We start from the raw sequence: 27,234 nt of genomic DNA on the forward strand, positions 1-27,234 counted from the left end.
TTATGCGTAATCACCTGCTGCACACACCAGTACCGTTTATGCTGACTTCTCTATTTAAGCGCACACACCACTAACCTTAGATACATAAAAACATCCGAATAATATTACTCGTTATGATACTAGTCGTAAAGACGACCACAATTCTTGCTGCTGACAGATGTTTTTGTTTATTCTGAAAAAAATATCAAAGCTATTTCAAGTTGTCAAACACAGAATGAAAAAGACAGTCAAATAAATTATCGCTAACAAATAGTGATGGATGTGTAATAGTATGTGCCAGGTGTACCAGCGGGACCCTGCTCTTAGTCACCGATGTAACTTTCGAAAAGACTTCCGAAGTTTTTTTGAAGCAGTGAGTGGTCGTTCTGTGAGAGACTTTATAAAGATATAAGTTCTTCCTATGGAAAGATAGCTTCTCCGGGGAGATCTTAACGCCCACTTACGAGTTATGAGAAAAAAAACTGATAGCTTCAAGTCACTTTGCTGACAGGAGACATGTGGAGCCGCACGTCCCCGGTCTACAGACACGTTTGAAAGTCCGCCTCATTTATCGGTTTAAACAGGACGTAACATAGACACGAGGCATAGAACATCGGTATGTGCAACCCTATTTTGGCTTCATTCGATACGGACCAACAGCGTGTATTTAATAAAATCTACAACTAAGAATATCCGTATACAAGTGCTTTTTTACCAGTGGCGCACCGAGTGTTGGTCCAGCTTTGGGTGAAGTTGAGAAATCGTTGAAAAAGCATACTTATAAAAAGGGAAAAGAATCGGCCTTCGTACTCTAGAGAAGTCCCTTGTCGTGGCTGATTCTTCCACGATTACTAGCGGGCCTAGCTCTGCAGTAGGACTCAAGCATGCTTTGTATATTCGCCGTTGAGCAGTACAACTGCCCGATAGTAATATATTATACTGCCAAAGGGAAAAGGCGGAAAGTCTTATTGGAAAAAGTCTCCGGACAGAAAATACCTTGGCCCCAGCGAGGAAAAGGATTACGACTTCGATTCTTCTGCCATTGGTTACTACCTTTCTGTACTACTGCTGGAAGGCCACGACTGTAAGATCAACCCTGAGGACAGTATATACATATACTGTTAATAATAATAGATGTTTGCTTATATACAAGTGTCTTCGTAAATAGCGTCACTTGAATCAAAATTTCGTCGAAATTTAGACGTTACTATTATTATAAGTATCAGTGGCGTCTCAAAGTCGTTTTCGTGGATTAGAGAAGACAACGTTGCTTTCAACAAAATCCTCGTTGTGCCGTTTGTCTATTTGTTCCGATTTTCAGTGGTGACGTTGGCTGTCGCGCATCCCAGAAACACCCGCAATTATGATTCCTTGGCAATAAATGTTAGCTGAATCGTCAAAGGCAAGCAACAAGCGTACTAGAGACTCTTCCGGTTTTTTCCCTGCCTAAATTTCTCACACATGAATGAAATGAAACCGCTTTTTGCCAGTAAGAGAGCGCGCCAATAGGACGAAGGATGCACAAGTCAGCGCTAGCAGAGCGAATCTTAATCATGGCTAGTCTTGGCGAAATCAGGACATTGCAATATTTAACAAAAGGCAGCAGACGTAGTCCCGAAAAAGGTCGAGTGCTTTTCTCATATCTATCATATTGGTGCCTATGACAAAATGAAATACGTGCGATGAAATTTATTTGTTTGATGTGATTTAGATAGCTTACTTGTATAGTCACAAAAATAAAAGAAATTAACATACCTTTTCGAGTCGCTTTGCGACCGATTGATATAGCTTTTTTCTCTTTTATTGAAGCTTCTTACTATTGATGACAAATGTTGTGTAGAGGCTTCTCCTCGTACTATCGCCATAATTCATTTATCTTAAACTCGACACTTCAGATAAAGACGGGCGGGGCAGTTAAAGCCAAAGTTCCCGCGGCGCACTAACTCAATACGCTACTCCATGTACCTAACCGTCACTCGTCAAATGTTTGGCGTGCAGCAGATGCAGGCTGTGAAAGATTCCGCGTGGGAAACGGATACCGTTGCCTCTCACTGCATGCAATAGAGCTTCGGCCTCCATTGGATTGCCAGGTTACATAACGTTCCACCTACACTAAAGACAGTAGTCGTAGGCGCATTGTAGGTAGCAGCAGTGGCGAACTGCTTGTGAATCAGCCGGCGGTTTCGCAATGTAGCTCAACTCGAAGTAACTTTTGCACACGCATAGGAAAAAGATGCGTATGGTAAAGAGCCGAGCGTTGAGTTGGGTTCCGACGTCAGGCCTCCGCTCTTCTGATCTCATGCTTTGTCCCTTCGACACAGCCCCTGTTTGTTGGCTCGTACTACTACGTTTCTTTCTTCCATAGTCATCTTCCAGCATGTGCGTATCCCGTTCGTCAGCGCGAACGAGAATGCAAAGCGCCTGGCAGCATTTACATGAAGAGCCCAAAAGACCTCTTAACGTAAAAGGAAGACGCCGCCTGTGCGCCCCTCCGTTTCTTTGGACGCCCAACAGATCGCCGTGTGCCATAGCCCGAGCCCGTGTTCCGGTGACTGGTGGTGCTGTAGCAGCTTCTGACATCGCCATATACGCTTACAGTGCGCCTTCCCATTTCCCTTTCTCTTTCTCTTGTCATTTTCCTTTTTCCACCCATTTTCTCGCGCATGACGAAAGAAGAAATGCTCACCCACACGCATATACAGCTCTCTAAGATCCCTTCAACGTTTCCACCAACCGCCGAGAACCGCTCATTCGATCGCTCAGTGATCCGCACAAAAATACCAGGGCTACAATTCCCCCTAATGCTTTTCGTATTCAGCGTATCCTTGCCCGGCAAGAGGTTTGCAGGCCTCCCTCAAGTTCCGGCAAAGCAGTCGGTAGCTGCAGGTCTGCAGTGAGAAACCGCTCGTCCCTTTGTTTTATTTCGTGCAGAAGTATTGTTGCTCGATAACCTAGGGTGGTAGCGGAGCCTACTACCTCTGCTCGCAATTCTACTACCGCTATCAACTGTCACGTATATTGCTAATGCAAAATCATATTATTCAACATGAAATGCGCGCAGCCATTGAGTGTTTTGCAACGTTGCAAGCGATGGCTAATTTTTAAAACTCATAGATACGGTGGAAAGTTCACTTGTGCTGTTATCGGATTACGTTCATTCACCTGCCGGCACCGCATACAAAGACCGTGGCGTTCGTTGTACATGGCGCTAGCAGTGCCTGTAACAGCTGCATTAAGCCTGTACATATTGCCTTGCAACTATATATATATATATATATATATTAGCGTAACAAACAGGGAGACGCAAACGCCAAGTAAGTCAGTTCAGATCATCTTCTCTTTCCAGGACGTCGCAGTGTCATAGAATAGGAGCAGTCGTAGCGCCAACCGCTGCAGGGGGAGCAACAAAGACGCTAGCATTTTCAGCGTTAGCAGGAGGTAGACGTGGGATAAGAAACGTATTCGTAGACACCGTTGCGATAGTAGAGGAAAAGTACGGGTGGATGACGATGGCGGCGACGACAACGGTGCAGTACTGATGTCGTGCCAACCAGCAGTTGTCGACGCTTTAGTGCCACCGCCTCGTAGAAGAGAAGGTGAGACTGCAGCTGCAGGCAAACGAATCGTAACGCAGTGTGTGTTTTGTGGAGACACATTCTGATATATACCGAGCCCTTTATACAAGTTTGTTCTTGTTGTATTAAGTGGTTGAAGTACAGCCGTCGCGTAACATACAGACGCTAGAGTAATAATAATAATTTTGCTGCTGCTGTTACTAGTCGACTACCCACGAGCAGCGCTGCTACAGCATCCGCTGCTTACAGCGACACTGTATTCAGGTCTGGTGTGCGGGATGACTGCGGCGATGTTGGCCCTGAGCATAGATATCGGCCTGTCCATCTGCCGTACGTCTGTCTTTTACATTCGCTCGCTGTTGCCCTAACTCGTCCAGTCGGTTTTTCTATGCGCCAGAACTCTCGCTGACTTTGACATGAAGGTGAATCGTGGCCGAGAAGTGTCAGTGCAACGTCGCAGAACAGCGTCTGAGAAGGATCGAATCTTGAAGAGTCGTAGTTAGAGAGCTAGTTTCGAGCTTTATGTATTCTATTCTCCTACCGCCTGCGCGTCGCTGCCGCTGCTCCTCATCGTTCATCTATTTTGTTTGCTTCTAGCCGCCATTTGCTAGGTAGCAAAATACTAGCAGCAATGATAGTGGCATGACGGCCGATGGTGCGCTGGGGGCAGTCAACGTGCGAAGGCGCGCTGGAACAGTAAGGTCGAGCTTATGCTGCATCGCCAGCCAGGGCGATCTACTAACACACGCCGGTAGAAAGCTTTCGCTAGGCCACAATGACCTTTTTGCCCACTCTCATCGCTACCATGATGACTGCGTCTGCCTTCGCAGTCGTTCGTACCACGTTCCCGCCCAAACCCCTGTTTAGCTGCTTTCTTTTTTCGGCTTCGGTGGGATAGCCGTTCTTGCTACTATGGCTACTGCTGCTGCTACCACCGCTAAAAACAGCTGAGTGAAGAGCGCAGACCTAAGCAGGCAGGGAGCTGGAGGAGAACAAAACAGCGGTACAACGACGACAAGCGCCGATGGTGAATGCGACGCGATACAAACTTGAAACCCCCTCCCCCCCCACGTCCTAACCCTCCGCCAGCTACCGAGTCACCGGCGGTGCCATTGCCCTCGTCGCTGTTAGCATACACTGCTTCTGCTGAGTTGTTCTGTCTACGAAGCAGAACCGTTATTTGCGTCGGCCTCTACTGGTTTTTCCAGCACAGTCGGTTCTGCAGCCAATGGCGAAGCTTTATGGGCGCGGATACAGCAGCTAGCTTCCTCATGAATTGTGTAATGAAGATTCATGAAGAGTCGGTTGCAGCAACAGTAGTAGAAACTGCCGGGGCCACGGGAGCGCGTGACGGGAAGAGCAAAAGCGAAACGCAAAGCGACGGGAGTGGGATGAAGAAGGCTGGAAAGAATGGAGCCTTTAGTGGGCTTGGTGGCCGACAAATAATGGTTACAAAGCTTTTTGTAAAGGATCTTGTTATTACTGATCTGAAAAGTGACGCCAGACGAATTTCCAAGTGTCGATAGTTTGACTTCGAAAGATAAACTTCAAACGCGCAAACATTTTGAATCATGTCTCTGATGAAATCGCACATGTCTTTGCGCCACAACTGCTTTTCTATAACGACTGTCATCATGTAATTCTGGTAATAAGCAGCATAGTATACTGCGCTAAATGACTCTACGACACGTTGAAGCACATACATATTTATAGCAATGCAACAATCAATTAGCTATCAAATATCAGAGTAATCCCAGGGGACGATGTTATCGCCTACGCGGCTGATGAAACGAACCTCAGACGATTAGGGCTAGTGGTCGTCATAATTCAGAGATTGAGAATTCAGAACGAAAACGATGTTGATAGTTGACGGATAGTCATGAGGCTGGACGCAAAAGGAAACGTCACAAAAACAAGTGTTAGAGGTAGCAAAGCGATGGGAAAATCAAACGTTTTCCAAACAAGACTAAGAATTCCCTAAGCAAAAAATCTTCGAACGCCGTGGATTGTTCGATTCTATAGCTGAATCGACGTGACAAATTAGCGGGCTGATGCTGTGCCCTTTAAGAGCCAAGAAGAAGTTTTGCAGAACGATCATGGCCAAAAAAAAGGTAAGACTTCGCGTCGAAGGTGAAGATGAGTTCATTCAAAAATACTCAACTCTTACTCAACTAAATCAAAAACAATGAGAACTCGTTGATATATTAAAGCAGGTTTTTTTCTTTTTCCACTAGCTTTCGCTGATGGCCAAAGCTATTACCGCTAAGTCATTGCGTCTGACTCTTGCACTCGGTGTTATCCAGTAGCGATCGTCAGTAAAATAATGTTGTCGCATACTCGAAATAAGCGTGTAACCGAAAGCGATGTCACTTTACCTATAGTCGTACACTTCTAATTATACTTTTTTTTTAAAAGCATCCATCGGCTCGACGTCGACTTCAGTACTCGGCCTAAGCAACGCTTTCGAAGACCATTACATCTATTTACCAAGAGGAATTTTTGAGAAACCTAACAAAGGTAAAATGTTACCCATGATTGACCTTACCAGAGCATGGTTCCAACTAAAAGCGGTAACAAGTGGCCAACATTTGTTACTGTCAATATATATAAATATAAACAGACCTCCTTCGTATATGACAGCTTTTAGAAGAGGCACAAGATTATTTCTTCGGGATTTGACTCGAAAGGTATGTGTGGTCTTCAAAACCGAAATTCAATTCCATAAACAATCAATTTCGAGTTGAAGTAGGCATCTACAGAGGAATAAATTTGCATTAAACGAAAAACATCCCTCACAGTAGATCAATCAGAGATACGTACGCTACTTTGAAATATTGCATACTATAGCCTCATAGGAGCCGTTATCGATGCTGTGTGTGCTGCCCAAAACGCCCAACTTATACCAATCATATATGAACGAAATCTAAAAGGCAACTACTAAAGGAGAGTTTTATAGGCAAACAAAAAAATACACCACAACTATATGGCGATAACTTACCAAACTGGTTTACTGCGATTCTCCTACTATTTGCATAAACCATTTTCCACTAGTTCAAGATTATATATCATATTTTTATTTATATATATATATATGGACAGATGCTGCTGAAGGTAACGACACAACGTCTTGATGCCGCATCTGGATATGGGTAACCGGCTGCCATAACATAAACTCTAAATACGATTCTGGTATCATTGTTTCGTGTAATTAAAGGTTTGCCCCTAATTCACAATTCCGTCGAATGACATAACCGTCGTTCCGGAAGAAACGCAGCAAGATTCAAGGCTTGTTATGACAAATCTGAATGGTGACACCGAGTCCCGAACTTGTACTCCTGCAACACTAAAATACCCGACCTGTCAAACTGCCATTGGGACACACCCAAAACAACCCACAGTCGATTTATGTTACAAAAACGTTAATCGTTTTGTCTTTAAGGGTGGAACGTCGTGTAAGCATATACAATTCCTCGAGGATTTCTGTCTAAAATATGGGCAGGACATCTATACCTTTAATATGCCCCCTTTTCCCTTTGGAGATATCGTTGATTCCATCTATATTATAGTAACCAATTTTAGCAAAATATCTTTCTTATTTTAATGTTACGTTTTCTTCGTGTGGGGTCAGTTGTTCGTTACATTGACTACTACCAGCTTTTTCCATTTCGGCTGCGTTATTGTTGACGAGTATACGATACACTAAGAAGGCGGGAGTACGTTTGCTGTATCATATCTGCGCTTGAATTAGCTATATATATATATATATATAATATATATATATCTTTAAACGTATTATAAAATAGGAACAGAGAGTGCTGTCCTAGCAGGCTAGTAAATTCTAGAGTGAAAGAACATGCTGGCGTGACAAAAGTGAGCAAAAGTCAATTGATAGTTGTATTTTATTATACATAGGTAACCTGCATATTTATATGTATATATATGTATTTTGTGAAAGACTTTTCCTGTTCCTTAATAGCTTTAAAAAACGATATTTAGTGCAAGTTATTTTTGTGAAATAAGTAGCGCTCAACCGTCCTCTGCGGCTCGAAAAAAGGGCACCCGGCACCCTTGATATTCCAGGGCTCTTCAAACCCCTACCCAGGCTACTCAAAAACAGTAGCATGACGTTGAAGTGACTTACTGTATTTTATATTAATACAAAAGCTTTGGTTTTTACCTCGAATAAAGCTGGATTACCGACCATAACTACAATATAAGAAATAAAACGTTGCAACAACTAAGCAAACTTCAAGTTCGAGATCTATGGACGTCGTAAGTTAAGTTCCTGCACAATAGAAATTTAGCGGTGAAGCTGTTTCCCTCATTCTGAGCAATGCAGGCAACAGTAATAACGATTACAGCCGCGATATGCATGAAAGCTTAGAAAACTATTTTCACTGAATAACAGAAGGAAGTCACTGTGCAGGTAATTACTGGATTTCGATCTGGATTTCGGCAAAAAAAGATTTTCTCCTTCTAGCAGTGAAGAACTGAAATCTCCTTGTTCCTAAGTTTAATCATCATCACATCATTAAATTAATGCACACTTAAATAGACTGAAGCTAAATTGGACGCGTGATACTGTGTCTCTTTAAAAAAACATTAAGTCGAAAAGTTGTGCTGAAGTTGATCTGGCAGCGGCCAGACCATACTTGCTGATTCCACCAACTAAGAAAATTATATCATATGCGCAAAGACAATTGTAAGAGTTGCTTGGAACAATAAATAGTAGATACGTATTGTTTATGCAACAGTTGGTAAATGCTGACAACTTATAAAGTTCGGTATATGTCCAATTGGCAAGGGAAAGTTACTAGAAGTCGTTCTCGTTAGTATTCCCTCTAACTTATTTTCAGACGCATTCCGCATTCATAACCAATAACCCGAATATCAGATGCAAATGTGCAAAAACAGACAGAGCAGGATGACTATATGAGTAGTATTCTCATTCATTAGTTACAGGTCCTGTGACATTGGTCACAGCGTCATTATCTCAGTAATCCTCGTGCATCGTACAATCCCAAGACTAACTGCAAGGCATGCGCATTCCACCATTGTCGCACGATCTTAAGAATCTTGTCTGAAAACATCTGACAGGATCAAGAGGACAACTAACCGATGGGTATCCGAAGTTTTTCCTTGGCGAGCACCTCGTGCGCGCTGTACGCCAGTGCTCCGAGAGCCCCCACTAACACCCAGTGCAGTTGCATCACTAACCCTGGTTACACCGGGATGACTCAATGTAAGTGGACCTTTCTGGCTATAGATGACTAGTACAAGTACGGATGGTCCTGCACAAAAAACACGCCACACACGACAGCAAGTACACGACTGCCAATTACCACAACGGGAAGCACTCTCCAACAATGGCAATAGCAATCCAACGAGTGTCACGGACGTAGAGCCGGGATAATTGCTGTCACCTAATATTTTTTTTTGATGTTATACCACACTGTCTTGAGATGATTTCTTTTTCTCCCTCTTGTTCTGCCTGGCTCTTTCTCTCTCTCTCTCTCTCTCTCTCTCTTACCACTGTTTTCCTAAACACTCTCTCCGTTGTTACTAGTCCGCGCTCAATTATTGTACCATCGGTTTAGAAGACACGCACCTTGCACATCCTAATGTTAACTACCTGAATCTTGTTGCTCGATCATCTATGGCTGCAGCACAGCGCCCACTGTGGTCGAAAACTTTTAATCGTATCTTGTCTCGGTCTTTGGCCTTGAAGAGCAAGCTGAAGAGCTTTCCGAAACGCACTTGGTAGAATAATGACAGCGACAAGATTTTCGACGTCGCTGGTTTTTTAAGCGAACGAACGCTATGCTGGTAAACCCGCCCTATTTGAGTGCAGACGTGTATATATATGTAGGAACTTTAGTACCACGCTAATTTTTGTTCCTATGAAGGTGCAGCCGAGCTACGCGTCCGGCACTTAGGTTCGTCGGGTAAACTCTGAATCACGCGAGCCTCACAGGCCTCGTGCAGTCGGCCACCATGGTCTACCCAGACCCATTTCGACCCTTCCTTCTCGACTTCGCTGCCCTTTCCGATTCGGCGAGGGTGTCGGCGTCTGTCGGATGGATGTGAGCATGAGGTCCCGGACTATTCTGTCGCGCGGGCGAAGAATAGCTAGGAAGAGAAGACCTGATTGCTTTCCACTGGCCAAATACTGGCACCAGGCAGACTGGGTTGATCGCAGAAACAAGCCGACGAGGAATAGAACAGGACTCTGGCGTACACGTCAATTAATATATAGAGAGGGAGGGAGATAACATAGCTAATTAGCTGTTGGTCGCTTTGAGTTGACGCAATAGTTCCATGAGATTGTTCTGGGCTCATGGCCTGGTACAATTTCACTATAAAAGGTATAGAGGAAAATCCGTGCCTTTGCTGTCCTCAAAGGTCATTCGACCATTGTCAATAACATTAGCAAAAATATTCTTTCAAATAAACTATACGGGTTTGGAAACCAAAAAGGCGCCAAGTAAAATACTGCGAAAACAGGTAAAATTAAGCTGTTACAATACGACCTTTCAATACTATCAATACAGCTTACTGAGAAAGACCAATCTCTCAAACAGTACTTATCAAGAGGTCATTATCTAGGCTGACAGCTCCCCGCATTCGCGCAACAAATCGAGGCTTCTATGCTTCCTTCCGTGTTTGATAAACAATGTCTTTTGCTAAGGCGCAGATTCGCTCAATCTTGCACCGATGTATCAAGTCTTAAGTAAACTTACTATTTTAAAATGGAGGAATACTAATTTAAAAATGATTAAAAAATAGAGTAAGACTGATTTTCATCATAATTTATATTTGAATTAGGGTTGGATAAGAAAGATCAATTATGTTATCAATAAATGTGAGTACGATTTTTTTCCATTTTACAGACGCAACTAATGATTAAAATTTCAAGCGAGTATCAGTCTAAGGATAGCTTCCCTCTAGCTGGTATGTAGTCGTTGAGCATTGAAGTTGGCGAATCCGTTTGTAGAAGAAGCAGAAGATAAATTTCTATGATAAAGCGGTAAATAGTTTCTAATCAAGTGGACCCCTATTCTTGCCCACTATCACGTCTACCAAAAACCGTTATCGTTACGAAAAAAAAAACAACTGAAGAAAAACCGATCGTGACAGTACTGTTTATGAGGAGCAAACATCTATGAGCCTGAGCAAAACGCAGAGAACCTGAGACTTATATTTAGGCTCCAGAGCAGGTTCAACCTAAGGCAAAATGTTAGGCATCTAGATATGGGCACTCAAACCCTTTAGGCAAACGACCTTATTACTAGTTCATAACGTCATAATCTTTCCTAGCCATCTACACAATCGCTCGAGACAATCGCGTGGTTCAACACTGCACACTGTTCAATTTTTTGAAAGACGTCTCAAATTTGTGATTTAATCTGGTCCATCGATGAATTTAAGGAAATGATGAATTTACCAAGAGTACATGGTAATCATATATATAATGACGAGAGATCGACAGAGTCGTATTCGTATAGCTGGGGGATAGATAACGCAACTAGCAAACCCCTCAGTAACGTTCAGAAGTATCGCAAGCGTTCTCGCAGCAGATTCGAGTTGTCGGCCGTAATGCAGAACAGCTTATTAGAGATCAGCTAGTTTTGTACTGGATTATCATATACGGATGGAACAAAACTCGCGGAGAATGAAAGATAGCCTTGCCAGCACCAACAATAATAATGCCGCTAGCTTTTTTTAGTAGTAGCTCATGAGGAAATGAATGCATCAAACTAGAAGGGAGATTGTAGCGCGAAACGGGTTATTGGTGGCTGGCAAAGGGCTACATAGTTAAAGTTTTAGGATTGTAGAGTTTTAAGATTGAAGATAGGAAAGAGCAAAGAAGCGATAGATAAAACGCCCCCGAATCCCCTAACGAATATCCGTCCGGACCAAGGCTCACTTGGGGGGGGGAGGGGGTGAAGGTGGTTTGTATATGTCTGTTTAGAATGTTCAGTGGGAAGAACCCACTGAAGGAGGCGACATCTACCATGCACCCTTGGCTTGCAAGTTATCGTAAGCGGTAACGTTACGGATCTAAAACCACAAAACCCTAGGTGGGAATTAATAAAAAAAAAATAACTCATATAGTAAATGCGAATATACATTCATACTTTAAATGCAGTTCCAACGCAGTTCACTTAACTATATGACATTTTTAGCAATGTTTTATGCTACCACCCGCTGCTTTCCAGAGTAATCAAGATGATATATATATACATATATATAGATATATATATGGTGTACAACGTGGCACTCAGTGTATCGAGCCCCTATCGTATCCAAAAGTAGTTAAAAAAAAAAAAAAAAAAACCGGTACTGGGTTGCATCGCATAATCTTTAATGACACTCTGTACAAGATGTGAGCTGTGCCTTAAAACTGAAATCTCATAGCGAGGTAATGGCAAGGGCATACGAGAAGTTTCCGAAACAAAATACCTAGGCCACCATTTGTCGACTTTTAGCTATATTTATATTTTTTTTTCTCAGAGCTTTTAAAATCTGTAGTAGTCTGGGATAACACTTCGGAAGATTTCATAATGTAGGCGTCTTAAGAGTTATCTTAAATGAAAGAATGAAACGCAAGGTTAAGTACTTCTGTGCAAGAGGGTCCAAGTTTTTTTTTTAATTTTTAGTGAAATATTTCACAATCTTGCAATATGCCATGGGCAATTTTCAACAAAAACATTACGAAAAAGAAAAAGAAACTCAGATGGCTTCCCCTGTCTAAGCTTATTGAAATAAAAACTGTTGTCACAGAAGCCAAACTCAGTCTAAATTGCAACTCAGGTTCACTAGTAATTCTAGTAGAAGTAAAACAAACGATTGATTCTATATCCATATAGGGAAAAGCTAATCTTTTTTATTTTAGCCCTTAGACAAGACTAAGGCCCATGAAAGACACACAAGCTATTCATGTAAGCAGTGTTTGTATGATTTATCATTCTTATATGTAGGCTCGGTCGATGTTGCAAATTTTTCCGAATGCCCATGTGTGGCAGGGTGTCTACAGTCTCTTCAGAATTGTATTTGTCCATTGTTCTTCCATGTAATGAACGAATTTCATTTATGATTGGATATAAAAAGACAAGTACTTTCAGAAAAATAGAAAAAAAAAAAAAAAAAAACGGAATAGACGAGCCTCATAAGAAGTTTTCTCTTTGGGTAAAATACGATGTTTTCGTTAACGCAAAGCGACAGCTTGCCACCTTCTACAGAAGCAGCAAACGCTAAATTCGTGCGGACATTTTACATATATGACAATTTATTAACTAGTATTTTTTGAAGTATTCGATTCGTTCGTTTCATCAATGGGTTAGCATTATAGCTTTGAGAACGGTCATCCCCACGAGCCAAGACGAGCAACTCTCCACATATAACATAGCCAATTCATTGTGTGTGTGCTTGATTCTGACAACTTGTAAAATCGTGCCGGTGTGGCTTGAATCCCTAGCTAAAACTACATACACCCTTAAGTATTGCTCCCGATATAATTTTAAACAAGAATACCTATAAAAAAATGTACACCTAGACATTCTGCAGGAGTTGTCGCAATCATTATAACATATTTTCGATGTTTGCCAAACGCCACTGTTGTCATGCTAACTGTTTTAAATGCTATTTAAAAATGATGGTCAACAGATTCTGACAGGGGTGCTAATATGTGTTGTATAGGTGCGGGGAAGGTTTTCTCACGAGGAATATCCGTTGGTCAATAAGTATTGATTGAAAACACATATTTAATATGTTATTTTTTTATAGTAACACCAACCGTGTTTACCTATACCTGTTATATTAGTGTTTTCACATTTATCACATTGTCGTAAACACTTAACTATAACGATAGTTATAATAATGATGATTTGACTAGTATACAAAGTAGCGAATCCCTAGCTATAATCAATTATTTTATGTATTTTTCGTCGTTTATTGGTCATCTGATAGGACTGTTAGAGATTCGACATCTTTGGCAGCTAGCAAATCTCCCTGAAAATAGCTCTAGTGGATAAGATTCGTAGAGGCGACTTAAGCTAAAGTGAATCGTGGGGTGCATATATTTGACAAGATCGTCGATCGATTTAGTTATCGAACGCTTGGACAAACGGTGCAAACAGCAACAGTGTGAAACTAGAGGCGTTGCATCGTCGTATCTGAAACGGTTATTCCGAGCCCCCACGTCGGGCTATTGAATATTGTCCATCGCCAGATACTTCAACTGCTAGCAAGCTATAGGCAAAGTCTGAAATTCTATGGTTTTTTCTTAACTTCGGTGCCGTCGCATATCGAAGAGGATCATGGTGACGATGCCTCTTCCTCTGCTATTACGCCGCCACAACATAATTTCTTCCATAGAATCCAACACGAGCGCCCACCAGAAGCCTTACGTTGACTGTCAAATGGAGAAATGAATTCCCTTTAACGCAACTGATTTATGAAAGAACGATTTACTTGCAAGTGGTAAGAAGAAAAGAATGGGTCCGGGCCTTCAAATTACGCTACGATCCTTTGCCCCTTTGAAGATTGGCTCTACTATTTCTGCAGACGGTTAGAAATGACAGGAGCTCTATGCCCGCTGTATCTTCACACCGCGCCCTTTCATTATGGACGTCGTCAGGACAATGCATTTAGGTGTGTTGTTCCCCTCCATCTTCGCCTACGAGACGCCAGATGTTGCTTCAGCTTGTCAACAGCTTGATTTGCATACTATTATAATGATAACATATTCAAGACATGTTATAATCATTATTATTGTTATTATTGTTAGGACAATAACGTGCTTGGGTTTCGCGGTAATGGTGATCATGATGACGCTGCTGCCGTTATTACATTGGAGCTGTTCGAAGCTGAACGTATAGATCCCATATAACGATCCGCCGTAATATGTCGATAAAAAAGTTTATTCAAGATTATACAGGACGGAAATTTTTCTTCCAGTTGTTCTATAACTCGCAAAACAAAAACAGAGTTTCTAAGCAGAAACAGGTCTTTCAGATATATTCCTTGCGTGCCCTTGACGTATTATCTTTGCAGGGCAAAGTTTGTTCAATATAACTACCATTCAGCGTGGTTACATCTTCAATTAGGTACCTAAGTTGCTCACAGGCTCGTCTCAAATGTTTCCTTTGTAAAAGGTTCTTGATACCACAGGCGAGTGAGCCTCAATCGTTATGTCCAGACGTGTTGGACGTTCGCTCGATTGCGTATCTCAACCACACGATGGTGTAATGAAACGAGCTAAAACGTGTGCTATTCGGCGACCATATACGTGTTCACTTAAGAAAATGCTCATATTTTCAGGTGACCACTTTCGATTAGTATAGGACGGCATACTATTTTGACAGAAGACTTTCTATCGAAATGGAAACTGGAAGGCTTTTCTTGACTCTTTAAGCTATTCACACAGTTGCACAACAGCGTGTAGAAGAAGCAGGTAAACTTCTTTTGAGTAAGTCTCTTACTGGACGACGCACTCAGAACATAAACACTAGAAACGTTTCCTTTTATCCCGAATATTTACATCCTCTACACCGTAAACCCCCAGGTGCTTTACAGAGTATTTGCCTAATTTTTACGTCGGATAACGTGTACCCAAGATCTTTGTCAAGAATCTGTGACATGGTAGCTGTACTTAGGTGAAGACGTGCACTTTTGTGCAATATCGATTACACTCTCTGAATGGGCAATCTTTTTTTTTTCTATTTGTCTTAGCTTTTTCGTTATACTAAGCTGCAACCCGTTTTCGTAGCCGCGTATTCACTTGTGGGTATATTATAGATTTAAGAAAACCCCAAAAATCCATTATCTCATGGACAGTTCTTCCAGAGTGGATAGGTTCGATAATAGCTGACCTTCGTTCGAATTATGAAAACGATGCGCTATTTTTTTCACCATGATAAGCTTATTTTTTTTCCATAGAAAAAACATTGATTTTTATTTTAAATCAAGTAGATAGACGCATCGCAGGTACGACAAACACCTCACTAAAATATGCGCCATATAAATAGACCCTCTCCCCCTCCTATACACTATTAATGATCACGGATCGACAGATTTGAAAAATTAGAGGTTGACGAGCGCTTAAAGTCGTATACATATATGTATCTATGGGTTGAAATTCGCTGAAAATGGCGCAAATGCAAGCGCAAAGGGAATCCTTTTAATATTTTAATAAGCGTAAGCCTTAATATTGTCGTGATCTTCATAATATATAGTGTCCCTGTTTGACAAGAGTATATCTTTGTATATAATTACGTTCGTGATATTTGGTCCACTATTGATTGTTCATTAATGAACAATTACTAGATATATAATTTTCTCAAATCAAAAGTTTATCGTTATCCGTTAGTTAAAAGAACGCCTCGAAGATAAAATGACAATAGTAATTAAAACATTTTCATCAACTATAATTTGTCGAAGGTCTTCACTGCTTGCTACCCGGCTGGTTGATAATACCCGTCAGAATTCGATAGCGTACGCGAAGTTGAATGTTATTGAAGATCACGAATTGTAGAAGCGATGGAAAGTTTAAAAAACTCTATTAAATTTAACTTCAGAGCCTATAGTTTTATGTTAGTGATAGCCATCGCTTTAAGCACCAGTTCTAGTTTATGCATGACAACTAATAATGGCATCTATAGCTGACAAACGATATAAATAGCAGAGTACAATGGAAAAGTAGTAAGTATCAAACTAACGGTCTTTAACATTCATTGCGGAGCGGCTACCCTTTTTTTGTCTCAGCCAAAAAAGAATATCCAAAATGTAAGTACTCTTATGCAACAACCGAATGCTATATACGGATGCCCGGAGTGGTTGACGTCAGGAGAAGTTGCCATCATTATCTAGAAATATGTCGAGAAAGAAAAATGGGCTTTCCAGAAAGTTCTTCATTTATTTCACCTTAAGGGGTTGCGCGCAGCAGATGCAGTGGCCACCAGTCGGTTGTACGCTAGCAAAAGATGTACAGTCGGCTTTGTTACGGCTACGATCGGCTTCCACCTGCTCGTATAGCGCAGTAAAAGGTTCTAGCGAATTAATCGGTAATGGATGAATCATCAACTGCTAACATTCTCTATCTCGTTCATTCGATCGTCAAATTTTTCGTTTGAGGGTGTTCCGACGTAGAAAGAGCGGTTTTTCAAACATTCAGTTAAAATGCTAGGTCGTATGTAGTGGCAGTCACCCAGACGTGGGCATTATAGCACCTTTGCAGTGCAGAATTTTTCACGGTCTTTCCTCGTATATAGTACTTATTGTAAAATATACAGCGTTTCTATTATCACGTACGGTTAGAATGAACTATACTGATATTTACCAATCAGCAAATAGCAAGAGCGAAAACGCCGGGGGCAAAAACGATCGGCGAATTGACAAACTGCGTATATCTACTATGTATGCGATTTAGCATCTGTTTCATTTAAGATCCTTGGTCGCCTCGATTGACGTATCGGTCGTCAGAGAAAACGAGCCTGAAAAGTTTGAGAACGGTCTCGCAAACATTAGATACTATTGCTGCCTATAGATTAGAGTAGTCATATAAATGCGAAGAATCACAACAGGCGCGATACAGATTCAGAGTGCAGGTGATGGAGGACATCTTCAATAGAGATATGCAGATCAGAGGAGACGTTGTCACCAAAAGCATTCAAATCAGTGGAGAGCTGGCTGCTGCTCTACATCTTGTAAATGAGCTGTCTTATATCCGTCATAAGACTATGGATATTTTTTTTATACGCAGAGGCATGGAAGGACAACGGTTATTTCGAAAATCCCAAAGCTGGTCTGAATGGCGAGACCAAAGCAATGTTAAGGCTGGCACAGTTACCTTTGCTGTACATCTAAGCATACTGTTTACGGCACGAACTTTTCTAGATAGTGTACATACAGTAACAACAGCTGTGTTATTACATTAATAAAACCAATCGGTGGTCTTCTAAAGACACTTTGTGTGTTTCCATTGTAAAATGATCGACTTGAAACGAAAAAAATTCAAAACTCGGTGTTTCCATGTCATGGTACAAACGCACGCAGTATCAGATGTATTAGTTGACCTTTAATCTGTAACACATTCAACCGTGCAACGGATAGGATGGCGCAGTGACTCGAAACATAACTGCGTACAAATGGATCAACTATTAAGGGAGCTCGATTACTACCCATTGGTTTTAGGGACTAAACATATAGTCCAGGGTAAATGGAAAAACACCATATTAATAGAATATTTAGAAAAAAAAATTGCGCCAAGCTATATTCATTTATGATCAATGTATCGCTCACATGTCTAATCAAAATTAACTATGTACGGCATTTCGCTGTCGTAAGCTTTAGCTGCACGTACATTCCAAGGAAACCGTAATTAAATTTGGGTACGATACGGGTGACAAGGTTAGAAAACAAGGGCTGGATCTCGAAATGAGCCAGATCGATGCTGGATAACGGGTTAGATAGAAATCGGCTGTCAAATCTGAATGTCCCAATGGAGAAACCTACAGGTTTGACAGCAATCCCAGAGATTTGTATTCGGAACCCAGTCTGAGAGCCTAATTAACCAATAGAAATGTTTCTCCGTGTGTGGCACAACTGTCCAAATGACAGCCCTTTTGGGATCAGCGGCTTGATCCTCCAGCAATAGCGATTCGTGCAATGATAATATCACCTTAGCGCAATCTAAAAGCGTGAAGTTAAGTTAATCATCTCTCTTAGATCATTTTTGGAGAAGCATTTTTTTCTCCTTATTTATACATCTAATAAGATTCATTTCACCAAGTTTATGAAAATGTACTCTTTGTGCTTCTAGCGTTCTTTTGAAGATCGTCTGGCCTTTTTTTGTTCTTATTATCATTGCGCAATTCCACACTGGGCGAATGTAGTAGTTGACAACTGCGTCTGCTTGTTATATTGGCAATGTATGATAATTACCTTCGCCTAAAAGCTAGGAGCTCGCAGATCGATAACGATTCTGTCGAGAGAATATGGGTTTCTTGTGATATTCATACACTTTGTACGTGTGTCACTTCCATTAACTTAGGGAAATTCAGAACTGAAAAGAAGTTAATATTAGCATCAAGTTAAAATGAAATACTTGTGAAAACCAATTTATTTCATTTTGCATTTACAAATAAACCCAGCCTTCTAGGCCAATAGGCACATAAACATTTAAACAGCCGTTCAACGAAACCTTTTGCTTTAATAGTTGACAGTCTAGCAAAAGCTGTGTTGCTTTTTAAACGATACTTCACAAACATGTTACTAGGCCGACCCTTTACCTGGGATGCCTCACTGCTACCGACTCTAGAGTCTTTTTTAACAACACTACGAAAGCCATGAAACACGTGGCTAAAGCCCCGTAGCCGCGCATCCTCTAAACATGTATACCCCTTTGCTGGTTAATTCCTCACATTCAGCATACTTATTTTTAATGCTGTGTAGGCTGGCGTCATCGATAGAAAAATGACGATCAGTCCGACCTAAAATGGCCTACGCTACCCAAAAATAGGTTGTCGACAGAATAAAGCCCCTGCAGAAACGGACATCCATATAACGGTAAGCTTCTTTGCTTTCTTAAGAAGGTTTAGGTAATATTCTTTATGTACGACTGGACACTGGAGACAAGCCTATTTCATGTTGGTCCAGTGTGGGGTTTATACCTTACGGTTGGATTTACTTCCCCTTAGACCACTGTATGCTAATTCTCAATTCTTCTTTTGTGCTTTACTCTAAATCAAACTGAACATTTCTTCAATAGTATTACGGGTTGGTAGGAGCGAGTGGTGCGTACCATCCATGTCAACAGGCGGGGTCACCGCGGTCCGATTGTCCGTGACATCAGACGAGCAGAAAATGTTATAGTTTGTACGCTCTGCCCACAAAGCCAGCATCGCATTCGAGAAGTCAGTCTAGCCAGTCTAGCTTTCAACTGTATGGTTCTCTCTCAGTAGCTCACTAATTAATTCATTTCTGCTATTCCAGGATCTCCTCGTCGTGATTAGATAATCCATAAACCTTTTTAGATTCCCTGCAAAAGCTCTTCGAAGTCCAGCTTTAGATAAGGTAGATTTAACTTGTTCTAGCGCTTTGCGTTCTGCCATCGTGCTGAGGGCGTTGTCCTCCGATCCATCCGTGCAAAACAGAGAATGCCCTTTCCTACTCGATGCGTGTAGAGCTTTTAGCTGCTCATGCCCTGGACCAATTTGTGCCAGCAAACACGACGATTCGTCACCTAGCTTATTTATCCAAGCCCTTAACGATAGCTCCGTGGTGATAAAGCGTGGCGAAAAACTGCTGTTTGTGCGTCGTCCGCTGACCTTCGTCACTTATTTTGTGGCTGTTAGACCTTTTAGTGCTGTTTTGGTTATTTCTGAATAGTTACCAGTTATCAACCTATCTGAATAGACTAAAGGAGCTTGATGAGTGCTTGCCTTACTAACGCAGGGCTGAGCAAAATTAAGTCCCACTCACTAAGAGACGCGAGGTTTGATGATTGGGGCGGCACCCCACGAAATCGCTAAGAAATGTTTAAATGGATCCAAACACCCCAAGGTGTACACAGTACCGTAGATGTGATTGATGACCTTAAACCAGTTCATAAGGCTCCTACATAATAAATAAGTCAATGTATTTTCACGTTAGCTGACGTGGGAGGTGTAATGCTTTGAAAAGCTTCCGAACCACAACGCACCGATGGCTACATTTATATCAGCAGAAGTCGGTCGTTTGTTGTAGACCAACAACTGTAGTACACAAGTAAAACGATAAGCAACAAAATCAGGGCCCATCTTGCGAAGTTTTTATCCAAATCAGCTGTCGTGCTCCGAGCTAGCGACCAAATGAATGAAAATTTCCCCTCGATTTCGAAAACGATTGATGTTGGTTCGGTTTCCTCCAAATCACACTTGAAGTCTACAATTAGTTTATAATCGTGAAAACAGATAATTCTCAAAAATTTACTGTATAATGAATACTGGAGTTTTGGATTATGAAGAATTGTTGCAAAACGAAGCTGCTGGGAAATGATCGCTAGCTCATTCATTATACATGACTAGCAACAAACGTAACACATCGTAAACAAAAAAAAAAAAAGGTCCAACGCAATTCATCTGTAAGGTAATCTGAATATGTTAGTTTATTTGTATTTATATAGTATATCATCTTATAACGTAGTTTAAAACGACACAATAGGTCTTATTTAGGTGATTTCTATTCAATTGTAATCTTTATAGGATAATGAAATCATGAGTACAAGATGAAAATAGAAATCAATTTCACACTTTGACCTTTTACTGCGAGGTTACAGCTGAAATTTCCCAAAGATGATCTCGGTCCAACAATTTTAGGTATCGTGATACCCTTCCATCTTTGTCTTTGGAAAGCTTTGAAAAAGCCTATCATTAAATTTAAGCATATATTTTGTAGTAAATATGAAGCCTACTTGTTACACTACGTAACCGCAACAGATAACGAAAAAACTCGTGTTAAAAAAAACACTTTGCATTTCCTAATTGAACAAAAAGAAGTTTAATAGATTTATAGGAGTGATAATAACACTTTCAAGGCAGGAGTTGCTCGATAATCTGCGTCTAACTATATACAAATAATCTGTCTAGTAGATTGTTTATTATAGAATATTTAATCCTTCTCGATGGTATATGTGAATAAAATATCAGTTATGATAAGTTTTTTAAGTGATTCTAGCGATATGTCTACTGGCAGCTTGCTTGCGTGATATCTACTGTCTTAACTTTGGCCCTGCCCCAGCTGATTGCCTTTCCCCATCCGACGAAGGCAGCAACCTCACAATCGCAGCTGTTGGCTTTGCTGCCGAGAGCAGCCGCTCCTCTTTTAAAACAGCAGCACTACTTGTAGGCGACATCCATTATTGTTGTCAGGACAACGTCGTGCCAACGGCAAAACCGCTACAAAGAGCTAAAGTGGAGTGTCTTTAGCTTGAAGTGACGCAGATGGTTGAAAAGGAGGGCGCGTACCGTAAGGGGCATAAAGAGTCTCTGTCGTCCCCTGGGACGCCAGGATAGCCAACTGCCTAAGGTCAAAGAGCGAACTAGTATAGCAGCAGCGCTGGAACTCGGACAGACACACGCAGATATAACCAGATGAGACAGGACGAGAATCAGGCAAACGGAACGTACGAGGAACTATTTGGCGGCAGGAAGAATCCTCTGAGGGGAGCAGGAGGGCTAACTGACAGACGAATCCAGGCCTGTGAACCAGGCTTGGTTTCGTTTGGCTCATCCGCTGCGTTAGCCAGCCGTCCTGACCAATTGCTACGGCAGAGCCGTCACTCAGTAAATCAGCGGCCGCCGAGGTTGACGGGGTTAACGCCCGGAGCTAACTGATTTAATGGTATCTCATTTAGCAGCCATTTGACTCCCAATAGAAATACGACCAACCGACCCAGCCTAGGGAAGATCCAAACGAACCCTCGCAGAGTCGTAGAAATTTGGGGCTCAAGCCTCCAAACCGAAGGCTGAAAGGCGGAGGTGAACCCGAGGCAAGTAGGGGAACGGCAGGGTACCAAGATAAAAAGGGCAATGTCTCGCTCCCGTTCAAAGTACTCTGCTGCTGCTGCTGCTGCTGCCGCTACCGTCTCATTTCCTGGTAGTGGCGGCACTGGACCCCGTCCTTATAGCTTTTCCCTCTATTTCATCTTCACTACCATTACTGTTACGCTAAGAGTCTCAACGAATACGTGCATATAGTAGTGCACCTCAAAGAGAAAACGTGCATACACACCAATGCATCCGCGCGCCCAAAACGCTTCCAGGGCCCATTTTGGTAGAAGTTATTGAAAAACGTGCAGGCGACGACCTGTCAAAAGAGATGGCTTCGCCGACAGGATTTGGTGAGATTTCTACCAATTCTAGTTCTTATGTCAGTATCTGGTAATAGAGAACGCACAGATTGGCGGTTCAAGGCGGCTGTGAGACCAGCGTAGCGTAGTGCAGCTTAATCATTGACGAGAATTGAGGAAAAGTTAACATGTTAACATAGGTGTAACGGGATGAAAAGCCCGTGCAGTTACTAAGACATTATCCATGTATATTTCACAATAAGGTCATTTGGACGCTGACTACTTAAACACCGGTAAGATACAGAAAATGTTAGACATGTTTTCGGGATATGTTAGGACAAAAATAATGTCGCTTGTTTCCGGATAGCATCTGAATGGAATCACGTATTTGAGTCATATTTTTTTGCTTGTACCAACAGGGACGTCCGTGACGGGCGTGTTCATATTATGCCCCAGCTGAAGGCTGCTCGCTTCGATCACTGTTTCAACTGGGAGCCAAGGCGCTCGTAATTCCGTGTTGGAACGTTCCTAGCCAGGTCTTGTTTCGTTCGTATAAACAGATACGTTGCCTAACTGAAAAACGTATGGCCTATTATTCAGCACAGTAGCTATTCGTGGTTGTACCAATTTCTAGAACCTTCAAACAAACTGTTTTGGTAACGGATACGCCTTATCCTGAATGAAAAGAATAGCGGCAACAATGTGTGAACGGTTTGTAGCCCGTTCTGTTTGTACCCTAACGATTCAAAAAAAACTTCTTTTTGGGTTTGAGTTGAGGCGTTGTGTAGACAGCTATCTATACGCTTCCTTTACCAACGTTTTTAGTTACCATCTGATACTTTCCGAGAAAAGCCGACGTGCGCAGAAAATCCACATTTATAGATTCTTGTTTTCGAAATATTTAAGCATCGTAGCCTATATTAATAGTTCCAAGATTATTTCACCTATCTGTTAAATTAACTTATATGTGCGTACCTTCAATCAGGGCATCGATTCAAATCTATGTGGAAACTAAAGGTGCCGGTTTTGTGCGTAAAAGTCATCCTAATATATTAAATATAAAATATCTGCAGTAAGTAAAGGGTGACTCAAAATCTCATGTGCTTAGCATTGATGATAATACTTTGTCTTTAATGAAAATTTGGAAAAAATAAGGGCGGTGAAGATTCCTTGCCAATAAGGTAGAATGATATTGAAAACATAAGAGATCGGAGGTACCATTTTTCTACGTACCTTATGATGTGCACTCGTAGTGGTATTGTGCATTGGTAAATACATTTGGCACAGTAAGTATCGATGACGCTGCGGTTTTAGTTGAGTATAATAGATATTTGATGCAGAAAATGCATAATAATAAAATAACGTTAGTACTAAGTTATGTGCATACAAAGTATTCCCATTTATGTCTTACTCCTGTGAAAATAATGCATATATAATGGCTTTTTTTGGATTGCAATTTGCTTGATCTACGATATACTAATTATCCATCTAGGCAGACATGAGCAGTGCTATCGCACGTAGTTCGTCTCTCATACCGAGTTCTTTCTCTGTTTCCCATTTCTGTTTTATCTGACGTTGTTTACAGATGATCTCATCGAACTTCTGCTACCAAGATCAGCGTCGTCGCGCTCCCACAGCCCAAACTTAAACTCAGGTTACTGAATATGTTCTTTTGGGGTGGCAAAGATGACTGCGTATACCGCGTCCGGTTCATTCCAGTCTGACAAAATGACCCACAAAGCGTACATTCGGTTCGACTAAACAGCATTTCTACCCCAGCAGTTTGTTATTTGCCGTCAGCTAGTCAGCCACTCTGGGTTCGCGGCCCCACAGGGTTGCCCCACTGACCGTATAGTCCTGAATTGCACTTGCCGCATTGGCAAGCAGTGCTACAGCCATATGGGTTCAACGTCGGCCTGTCCCGACTGCAATGAATTACACTTAAGCAAGTAAGTAAACGCATCAGCTCTCGACTAGAAGGGCGGCGCGATCATTGACACAGTGTATCAGATATGGTCTGCTATCCTTACAGTGATAATCCTCTGACGTTTCAATTCCCATTGAAGTTCGGACATAACCTTATCCTTTATATTTTTCGTCACTAATATAATAGATGTGTTGGAACGGTTGGCCCATTATCGGTTAGGTTCTACTTTTATACTGAGCAGAGTACGTCCGTAACTAAGCCATTGGCGACGTTCGATACCTGAATTTTTTACATTGTTAATTATTCCCGCTTAGATTCAAGGGTATTTGTAGTTGTGTTAGCCAGGAATCTATGGTACAAGTTTAGCATCGCTGACAAATGGAAATGTATACGCCGTACTGATGGGGAGTCGGTTTAAGGTCTGTATTATCGATGTTCTAATCTGCATACTCGCAAGGTCCCAGAAATCGACTCGACATTTATACCATCTAATTGTAAAGTACGACTCAATTGTTTATAGTTTTGACGCTTTCATCAGTAACGCGACAAGCGCGTCTTTCAGCACGCTTTCCATACATAGCACTATTCCTTCATCTTTATCGGTTTCCCAACTATTTGGATGGGGACAGGATCAAGTTATCCTTAAGCATTCGGCGACCGTTCGTCCATCGCTTGCCATTCGTTAACTTCTTCTCCCTTTCGCTACGGCTTCGTCCAGCGATCGGCCGATCCCAGGTGCGATCTGACTTCAGATGCATCATTCACTTCGATGGCGTCTCGCCGTAACGGTTGGTTGTGTACCTCGCGCCGGGCACGACGTTTGTCACTACCGACGAAATAAGGACAACTAATGGAAGTTTCTGGCGTTCGCTAACCAATCTGACAGAACCGTACAACTACCTTTATATGATAGAAATGAATGTAATGCGATTGGCGGCTACGCAGATATGAATATCTATGCTGTTCGCACATTTATCAGCTTAGTAAAGATACTCGTTCAGATGCTAGTAGCAATTCATTAAGGTAATGATTGACTTCAAAGAGTTCATTAACTCTTGAAGTCAATTATATTCTACGACTTGAACTCATTATAATTCACTGGGTACAGATAAAACTTGCCAGCATTAAGATCAACTACTACAAAGAGACCGGGACCTATATATATACTAAATATCTGGTGGTGTACGGATGGATAAATTAATTTGGCCTGGCAATCTACAGGTACAATGCGAGATCAGTGGCCGTGTATTTATAATATGCTACTTACGATACATTCTGTAAATGGTGACGGAGCAATATGGCATTTCTGTTCTGAAGCGATCACGGGTAAACGCAAGCGTAACTTACCTATGGTGAGAATACATACCGTCTTAGAATACCGTACACTCAGTGCCAAAATATGCAGAGGAGGGTGGACTTATACGCGCCAAAAAAACAACTGGCGCCGCGGGAAAAAATTACACTACTATCTTTGTTAAAGGCTCTTTTGTTATTTGGCCGAAAAAGCCTCACAACAGCTAATTCATTTCCGAGAAAATATCAATTGAAAACATATTGTTGACCCGTCTTGCTCCACAGGGTGGGGTCTAAGGACCAGAAATTGATGATTCTGTGTAAGGAAGCCAGTCATTCAATAAAATTTAAAAAAAAAAGACATGTTTTTCTTCTTAAAAGAAGCTATGATTATAGCTCAAGAAATCGATACTCTACAGTCACTCATTGCCAAGCTGTACAACCCAACGCAAGTTTACATGGAGTTCCGATGCCTGAAATAGAGCCGAGTTTGGGTTGATGGTCAGAGTAATAGTACGTCGACGGATTTTATTAGAGAAGTGGGGTGGGGTGGGGGATAGTACTAAAAATGAGCGTGTCATTCTCTTCAGCTATTTAGCTTGATGATAACGTATATACGTATTTTTATCAAGCTGAGCTATGTTCTGAAGTCACCTAGTTCTTTCAGTTTGTTTCCGTGAAAGTAGCCTTCACGGCATTCGGAACAGACAGCAAAAAATAAGCTGATTATATTATCATTTAAGGAAGTTCGATGAAATGCAAACAGAATACTTAGCTGTCCTATATAGCCTCACTTTCCCTTCTTCGATAAAATAAATTAGGAAATTTAAATTAATACACTATTTTTGTTGATAAATTATCTGTCTGTTCCATGTTTAGCGCTTAACAACAGCAATTTATATTAATTGCTCGCAAAGGTCGGAAAAATTTCGAAACCGGAACACTCAATCATATGTATGTTTATTAAGCAATTTTTCGTCTCGCAATAAATCTCCTTGTTCTCTAGAACAGTAATCCTAATAAGTGTTAACACTATTATTAAGGGGCATTGATACCCATGTAAGTTTTGCTCTATTTCCTCAGCATCGCTCCATTGCAGTTGGTGCGATCCTACAATGGAATGTGTGTCCTATGTGAAGGCCCGCCATTTTGCAGGAACAAAAAAATTTCGCTTGTCTGCAATCTATTATTCCAAAATACTGCTAAATATATTATTCTTCCAGTTGACAAAAGGTATATAATACCAATTAGCTTTGACAATCAACAAGCACAAAGACAATAGCTGATTAAGCGATTCGTTTTAGATAAGTGCATAAAAGTAAAGCCCCATTCTTCATAGAGCGTTTTGTGTTCATCGTTTGTATAATGAGACGGACCGTTTTGGATACGATGCCAAACAGCATGTCTCCGTTGAAGCGGTGATTATCCGAGAAAAATGTCCTGTTCTTCCAGTGATACATGATTAGATACATGCATAATATTATTGATAGCTCTCGAGCCCAAATTGATCGTAACTCTCAAACGTCAATAAATATTCGAGACATTCATATGTCACGCTTAATAGTATCCTGCGGGTTGTCCTGTTTCATTCAACAGATCCGGATACGTGCAGATGCCCCCAACACACTTCT

The 27,234-nt window shown here is 41.4% G+C and overlaps 1 protein-coding gene and 2 long non-coding RNA genes across 4 annotated transcripts in view; 2 read left to right on the forward strand and 1 right to left on the reverse strand.

The window, feature by feature from the left end:
- Window positions 1-9,544, reverse strand: part of LOC111255360 (glutamate receptor-like) — a 107,858-nt gene extending 98,314 nt beyond the window's left edge. The window contains exon 1 of the mRNA XM_022817261.2: window positions 8,671-9,544. Within this exon, the coding sequence (XP_022672996.1) occupies window positions 8,671-8,764 (94 nt within the window). The 5' untranslated portion in view covers window positions 8,765-9,544. The remainder of the gene's footprint in view (window positions 1-8,670) is intronic.
- On the forward strand, window positions 5,494-25,930 carry LOC111255361 (uncharacterized). 2 transcript variants are annotated; one of them, XR_015319640.1, is made up of 4 exons: window positions 5,494-5,665; window positions 5,970-6,071; window positions 23,969-24,332; window positions 25,029-25,930. It is a non-coding gene; the product is annotated as an uncharacterized LOC111255361 (long non-coding RNA). The 2 variants fall into 2 exon arrangements; XR_002675451.2 differs by lacking the exons at window positions 23,969-24,332; window positions 25,029-25,930 and adding an exon at window positions 8,511-8,664 and having other exon boundaries at window positions 5,507-5,665.
- LOC147758420 (uncharacterized) lies at window positions 8,676-19,716 on the forward strand. The gene is made up of 3 exons (XR_015319642.1): window positions 8,676-8,796; window positions 19,008-19,121; window positions 19,548-19,716. It is a non-coding gene; the product is annotated as an uncharacterized LOC147758420 (long non-coding RNA).
- Window positions 25,931-27,234: the final 1,304 nt, after the last annotated feature.

The sequence above is a fragment of the Varroa destructor genome, unplaced genomic scaffold (assembly GCF_002443255.2).
Source record: "Varroa destructor unplaced genomic scaffold, Vdes_3.0 BEIS01000001.1, whole genome shotgun sequence".
Classification (NCBI taxonomy): Eukaryota; Metazoa; Arthropoda; class Arachnida; order Mesostigmata; family Varroidae; genus Varroa; species Varroa destructor.